This window comes from Penaeus vannamei, chromosome 5 (assembly GCF_042767895.1).
Source record: "Penaeus vannamei isolate JL-2024 chromosome 5, ASM4276789v1, whole genome shotgun sequence".
NCBI lineage: Eukaryota > Metazoa > Arthropoda > Malacostraca > Decapoda > Penaeidae > Penaeus > Penaeus vannamei.
The window spans coordinates 5720505-5728004 of record NC_091553.1 but is presented as its reverse complement, the minus strand read 5'-3'; the positions used below and the strand labels follow the sequence as shown (position 1 = coordinate 5728004).

At 43.8% G+C, this 7500-nt stretch overlaps 2 protein-coding genes across 3 annotated transcripts in view; both read right to left on the bottom strand.

Annotated features, from left to right (window-relative positions):
• Positions 1–3353, bottom strand: part of LOC138861719 (uncharacterized) — a 19295-nt gene extending 15942 nt beyond the window's left edge. The window contains exon 1 of the mRNA XM_070121538.1: positions 3339–3353. Coding sequence (XP_069977639.1) covers positions 3339–3353 — 15 coding nt within the window. The remainder of the gene's footprint in view (positions 1–3338) is intronic.
• Positions 1–7500, bottom strand: part of LOC113811022 (potassium voltage-gated channel protein Shaw-like) — a 451299-nt gene that overhangs the window by 236404 nt on the left and 207395 nt on the right. The gene's annotated exons all lie outside the window — the stretch shown is intronic.

Sequence of the window (7500 nt, the reverse complement as noted above, 5' to 3'; positions counted from 1 at the left end):
TAATTATATATATATATATATATATATATATATATATATATATATATATATATATATATACATATATATGTATGTAATACACACACACACACACACACACACACACACACAGACACACACACACACACACACACACACACACACACACACACACACACACACACACACACACACACACACACACACACACACACACACACACACACACACACACACACATACATATATATATATATATATATATATATATATATATATATATATATATATATATGTATTATGTATATACATACACACACCCGTGTGTGTGTGCGTGTGTGTGTGTGCATCTATTTATTTTTCATTACTGGTTTCGTTATCTTAATCTTAATTGAAGAGAATATTATATCTATTTTCTCATTATCCAATTATTTTAATGATAAACATTAATGAAAACTGATAATAATAGCAATCGCATAATTGAACCAAGAGAAATAAATCAAAATAATGAAAATAATGATAACTGTCCCGAAATTACCTGGCCTGATATATTTAAATGAAAAAAAAAGAAAAATGAAAAAAATATAATATATATAATTTTTCATTTCGTGCAGCCTACCAATCACCTTCCCTCAAAAAAAGAAAAACATAATGATGATTAATAAAAGAAAAATAAATAAATGAATAAATGAAATAATAATAAAAAGTAAAATAATAATGGACATAAATTTACGCTCCAGACATCCAAGGTTGAAGGATTCCGGTTCGTCTTTTTCTTTTTTGACAACCACAACGGAAATAAGAAAAAGGGAAATATCAGTGAACAAAGAAATCATACACCAATATATCCAATATATCGTAAAGGAATTGGGAGAGACGAAATATAGTAATGATAGTGATAATGGTTGTAATGAGAATGGTGATGGTGATTGTGATGATGATAAATAATAACGATAGTAATAATAATAACAGTAATAATAGATTATAATAATAGTAATGGTTATAATAATGATGATAAGAATGATGATGATGATAATAATAATAACAGCAACAATAATAATGATAATAATAATGATAATGATAATGATAATAATAATGACAATGACAATGATAACAATAATAATGAATGTACTAGTTGTACTACTACTACTATTGATGATAATGATAACAATAAGGATAATAACAATAATGATAATAATGATGATATGATAATGATAATGATAACAATACCAATACTAATACTACTATTAATAACAATGATGATAATAATAACAATAACAATAATGATAATGATAACAACAACAATAACATCATCATAACAACAACAACAGCAACAATAACAACACCACCACCAACAATAATGATAATAACAACAGCAATCACGTTCCCACTGTTTTCCCATTTTCTTTCCACCTTCATACTTTTACCTCAGTCTCCCCTCTCCGCGGCTACCCCCCTACCCCCTCCCCGCCCGCTCGCTCCCCTCCCTGCCCCTCTCCCCTAACCCCGCCCCCCTTTCCCTTCCCCGCCCCTCTTTCCCTCTCCCCTATCCCCTCCCCTTCCCCTCTCCCCGCCCCCTTTCACCTATCTCCCTATCCCCTTCCCCGCCCCCTTCCCCTTCCCCTCCCCCAACCCTCCCCATCCCTCTCCCCATCCCCTCCCCTTCCCCACCCTCACCTCCTTCCCTTCCACCCCTTCCCCGCCTCCCACCCCTTCCCAGCCCCTCCACCCCTTCCCCCATAAACCCCTTCCCCCTCTCCCCCTAACCCCTCGCCTCCTCTCCCACCCCCTTCCCCTTTCCCCTCTCCTTCCCCCCGCCCCCCTTTCTCCCGCCTCCTTTCCCACCCTCTCCCCCTAACCCACCCCCCGCCCCCGAAATGCGATAGGCGGGGATCTCGGGGCCATTAACGAGCCATCGGTCATCGGATTAGGGCGCCGACGTCGAGAGGAAGTTTGTCGGGATTGGAGTCGATTGTTTGGTGGGCTTCTCTCGCTCGGTCTCGGTCGGTCTTGGGGGGTTGGGTTGGAGGGGCTTGGGGGTTGGGGTGGAGGGGCTTGGTTGGGTGGAGGTTGGGTTGGGTGGAGTTGGTTGGGTGTGGTTGGTTGGGTGGGGTTGGATTGGGTGGATTGGGTGGAGTCGATTGTTTGGGCTTCTCCCGCTCGGTTTGGGGGGTGTTGGGGGTCTTGGGGTGTGGGGGGTTGGGTTGGGTGGAGGTGGGGTTGGTTTGGGTGGGGTTGGGGTTGGGTGGATTGGGTGGATTGGGTGGGGTTGGATTGGGTGGATTGGGGGCTGGGTTGGAGTCGATTGTTTGGGCTTCTCTCGCTCGGTCTTGGGGTCTTGGGGGTCTTGGGTCTTGGGGTGGAGGGGTGGGTTGGGTGGGGTTGGATTGGGTGGATTGGGTTGGAGGGGATGGGTTGGGTGGAGGGGTGGGGTTGGGTGGAGGGGCTTGTTTAGGTGGGTTTGGATTGGGGGAGTTGGTGGAGGGGGTTGGGTGGGGTTGGATTGGGTGTGGTTGGAGGGGCTTGTTTGGGTGGGTGGATTGGGTGGAGTTGGAGGGGCTTGTTTGGGTGGAGTTGGATTGGATGGGGTTGGTTGGATTGGGTGGAGGGGCTTGTTTGGGTGGAGTTGGATTGGATGGGGTTGGTTGGATTGGGTGGATTGGGTGGAGGGCTTGTTTGGGTGGAGTTGGATTGGATGGATTGGGTGGAGTTAGTTGGGTGGAATTGGAGTGGTTGTTTGGTTGGATTGGTTGGGTTGGGTGGAGTTGGTTGGGTGGAGTTGAGTTGGATTGGGTGGATTTAGTGGAGTTGGTTGGGTGGTTAGGAGAGTGAGAGAGTTAGAGGTTGAGAGAATGAGAGAGTGAGAGAGCGAAAGGCCAAGAGAATGAGAGAGAAAGTAAAAGGGTGAGAGAATGAGAGAGTGAGAGAGTGAAAGAATGAGAGGTGGAGATGCCAGATGGAGAGAGAGAGAGAGAGAGAGAGAGAGAGAGAGAGAGAGAGAGAGAGAGAGAGAGAGAGAGAGAGAGAGAGAGAGAGAGAGAGAGAATGAGAGGTTGAGAGGCCAGATTGAAAGAGAATGAGTGAGATAGAAAGATAGATAGATAGATAGATAGAGAAAGAGAGAGAGAGAGAGAGAGAGAGAGAGAGAGAGAGAGAGAGAAAGAGAGTGAGTGAGAGAGAGAGAGAAAGATAGATAGATAGATAGATAGAGAGAGAGAGAGAGAGAGAGAGAGAGAGAGAGAGAGAGAGAGAGAGAGAGAGAGTCTCAGAAGCTCAGCCATCAAAACACCACACAACACCATAACCAAGCGGGGCCTTCCCTCTCATCACCATACATCAATACGCCTCGCATACCATACCATTTCACTCGACATGGTGGTATGGGATGCTAGGGTTTCACACAACTTTGCACTGCCGAGCTTTGACAGGGCCAGGTTTCATTTAACAGTGCCAGGTTCCGCTGTGCTAGGTCTCATAGTGTTGGGTTTCATAGTGTTAGGTTTATCAGTGACAGGTCTTACAGTGCCAGATTTTACAGTGCCAGGTTCCGCTGTGCTAGGTTTCGTAGTGTTGGGTTTCATAGTGTTAGGTTTATCAGTGTCAGGTCTTACAGTGCCAGATTTAACAGTGCCAGGTTTCGCTGTGCTAAGTTTCATAGTGTTAGGTTTACCAGTGTCAGGTCTTACAGTGCCAGATTCCACGGTGTTAGGTTTCACAGTGCAAGGTTTAGACAGTGTTAGTATTTGTAGTACCAGGTTTCGCAAATTCAAACAGTGTTTGTTTTTGCACTGCCAAGTTTTGCTGTGCTTAGTTTCAAAGCGTTAGGTTTCACTGAGCCAAGTTCCATAGTGCCAGGTTTCACAGTACAAGGCTTAGACAGTGCCAGTTTTTGCAGTGCCAGGTTTCGCTAATCTAAACAGTGTTAGGTTTTGCAGTGCCAAGTTTCGCGAAGCTAAGCTTCATAGCGTCAAGTTTCACAATGCCAGGATCCACAGTGTTAGGTTTGGCAATAGTACCAGGCCTTACAATGCCAAATCTCACAGTGCCAGGCCTCGCAGTGCCAACAAGGGTCAAGCTCCGTCCCTCGAATGCCAACAGCCCCTATCTGATCGATCGAGGACAACATTCCATATCATTAGGCAAACCTGATGATCTTCCTTCTACAAACTAATCTGGCATTAGGAGAGGTGGGGGGAGGGAGGGAGGTAAGGGAGGAAGTGGGGGAGAGGGAAGTAAGGGGAGAGGGAGGGAGGGAGGTAAGGGAGGGAGGAAGGGAGGCTGAGGGAGGGAGTGGGAGAGGGAGGTAAGGGAGGGAGGGAGAGGGAGGTAGGGGAGTGGGGGAGGTAAGGGAGGGAGTGAGGTAGGAGGAAGGAGTGGAGAGGGAAGGAGAGGAAGAGAGGAAGGGAGGGAGACGGGAAGGAGGAGGGAAGAAGAGAAAGAGGGAACGGGAGAGGGGGTAGGGAGAGGAAAGGGGGGGAGGAGAGACAAAGCGGGAGAGGGAGGGAGGGAGGGAGTTAGAGAGAAAGGGAACGGGAGAAGGAGGCAAGGAGGGACGGAATGAATGAAAGGGAGGAGCGAGAGAAGGAAGGATGGAAGGAGCAGGAGAAGGAGGTACGGGAGGAGAGAAAGAAGAGCGGAGGAAGGGATGCAAGGGAGAGAATGAATGGATGAGAAAAAGGGATAGGAAGGGGAAAGGAAAAGTGAGAGAATGAGAGGGAGAGAGAGTGAGAGGGAGAGAGAGGGAGAGGGTGAGAGAGAGGGAGAGTGAGAGGGAGAAAGGGTGAGTGGGTGAGAGAGTGAGAGGGAGAAAGGGTGAGAGGGTGAGAGAGTGAGAGAGAGAGTGAGAGAAAGGGCGAGAGAGCGAGAGAGTGAGAGGCTAAGAGGCTAAGAGGCTGAGAGAGAGAAAGGGTGAGAGGGAGAAAGAGTGAGAGTGAGAAAAGGGTGAGAGGGAGAAAGAGTGAGAGTGAGAAAGGGTTAGAGGGTGAGAGACTGAGAAAGTGAGAGAGTGAGAGAGTGAGAGGATGAGAGGGTGAGAGTGAGAGGGAGAAAGTGCGAGAGGCTGAGAGGAAGAAAGAGTGAGAGTATGAAAGGGTAGTAGGGTGAGAGGGGAGGAAAGGAAGGGAAGGAAATAATGAATTAGGGAAGGGGGTGAATAGTGTTAAGGCAGAGAAAGGAGGAAGCGGGAGAGGAAAGGAGAAAAAAATAAGAGAAGGGGGGAGGGGAGGGGGGTAGGGAAAGCCCACCCCCGTCCCCTACGAGAATATTAGCAGCCATCCACTGATTCTTCTAAGAAAAGGATATACAGTTGTTTTTTCTTATCTATTCTTTCTTCTATCTTGCTTTTCCTTTTTTAAATCTTTATTTCATAATTTATTCTATTTTGTCTTTATTTTCTCTATACCGTTTCTCATTTTTATTTTTATTTTTTATTTTTTATCTTTCGTATCCGATTTCAATGTTTTTAGGTCCTACATTATCTTTCTGCTTTTATTTTTTCATTTATCTTTATTTTTTTATTTCTTATTTTTATTTATTTACTTTTAGTTCTAGTTCTTCTAACTCTCCATCTGTCTTATCATCTAAATCACGTAATCATCAAATACTATCTTCAATTTACATCAAGGTTTTCTCTCTATTCTCTTTTATGTCTTTCTACCATTTTCTGTCACTGTTCATAGGTGTCGACTCCCCCTCCCTCCCCCTCCCCACTGAGCACGTCGACCCCGCCCCCCTGAGCACGTCGACTCCCCCCAGCAAGTTCATTACCATTTTGATTGACACGATGGTTTTCCCTTTTTTCAAGCTGCCATTATGTTCATGTAAGTGTCTGTGTATGTCTGTCTATACGACATGTACGTGTGTCTGTGTACGTTTGTCTATACAAGCGCAGAGACGTACATAGGCACACACTAATGAACGTATATACACATGTATATATCTTTTAGACACGTACATATACATATGTACGTATATATATATACTAACACATATACATACACTAAAATGTTATATGTATACACACAGTACACACACGCATGCATACACACATATAAACCAAAAAACAAACATACACATACAACACACACACACACGCGCACACAAACACACACACACAAAAAGAAAAACACACACACACACACACACACGCACACAAACACACACACACACACAAAGAAAAACACACACACACACACACGCACAAACGCACACATCATCCTAACAATCTTTTATTTCTATGTTGCTGTCCGTTACATCTGCAATTCGTAACTCTGAATAGCGTCACAACACCCCTCCCCCCCCCTCCAAAAAAAGAAAAAAGCAAAAAAATAAAATAAAATGAAATAAGATAAAAGAAATGCAACAAAAAATAATAAAAAAATAATAATGATAATAAATAAAAAAGGAAAAAAAAGGCCGGGCATACACAAAGACCCAACGGCAAAAAAGGAGAAATAAATAAATAAATAAACAAAGAAGAAAAAAAGCAAAAAAAAAATATATATATATATATAGAAAAATAAATAAATAAAAGAAAAAAAGGCGTGCATACACAAAGACCCAACGGCAAAAAGGGAGAAATAAATAAATAGATAAATAAAAGATAAAAAAAGCAAAAAAAAAATAAATTATAATAAATAAATGAAAAATAAATAAAAAAAAGGCCGGGCATACACAAAGACCCAACACCTAAAAAGCAAAAAATAAATAAATAAGAAAAAAAAAGAAATAATAATAAATAAAATAAAAGAAAGAAAAAAAAAGGCCGGGCATACACAAAGACCCAACGGAAACCCATTGCCACGTCGCACAATGACGGCGTTATCGTGTAAAAAAACAAAACAAAAACAATTCCCAGTAATTATTTTTTTCGAAGCAATTTCACCACGTGATTGCGTGTTTATAAACTAATCGCGTTTTACATTTCGGTTCCCTTAAAAGAGGTCGTCGAGCTCGCCATCTCCCTTCTTGTTGCGAAGGTCGTTGCGCCCCAATCATCTCTATTGGCTCTACTGCAACGAGGCACTGTACGTGTCGTTCCCAGAGTTGGACGCCCTGGCACTGGCACTATGGAACTAAAGAATCTCCCAAAGTTGGACGCCCTGGCACTATGGAACTAAAGAATCTTTTATCTTTTTTTTTTTTTTCATGTCTCTTGCATTATGGCGACGCGCGGTGGACAGTGTTTAAGTGACAGTGTTATTCTCCAAAGTGGTGGTGTTTTTTTTTTTTCTCTGTGTCTTCAGTCGTGCCAGCTGTCCCCGGCGGAATCTTAAGTGCTTCTCATACGAGGGAACCGTCGGGGGTGGGGGTGGGGGTAGGGGTGGGGGTGGGGGTAGGGGTGGAGGGTGGAGGTGGAAGGGGAAGTAGAGAGGTAGAGGAGTGGGGGGTGGGGTTGGAGTCGTGAAATGATCTCTAGAATCTTCAGTCTGGAGATCATCTTTTTTTTTCTTTTCCTTTTTTTCTTTTTTGGGGGGCCACGATTAAGACGCAAAACTTTTTTTCTTTCTTTTTCTTCTCTTT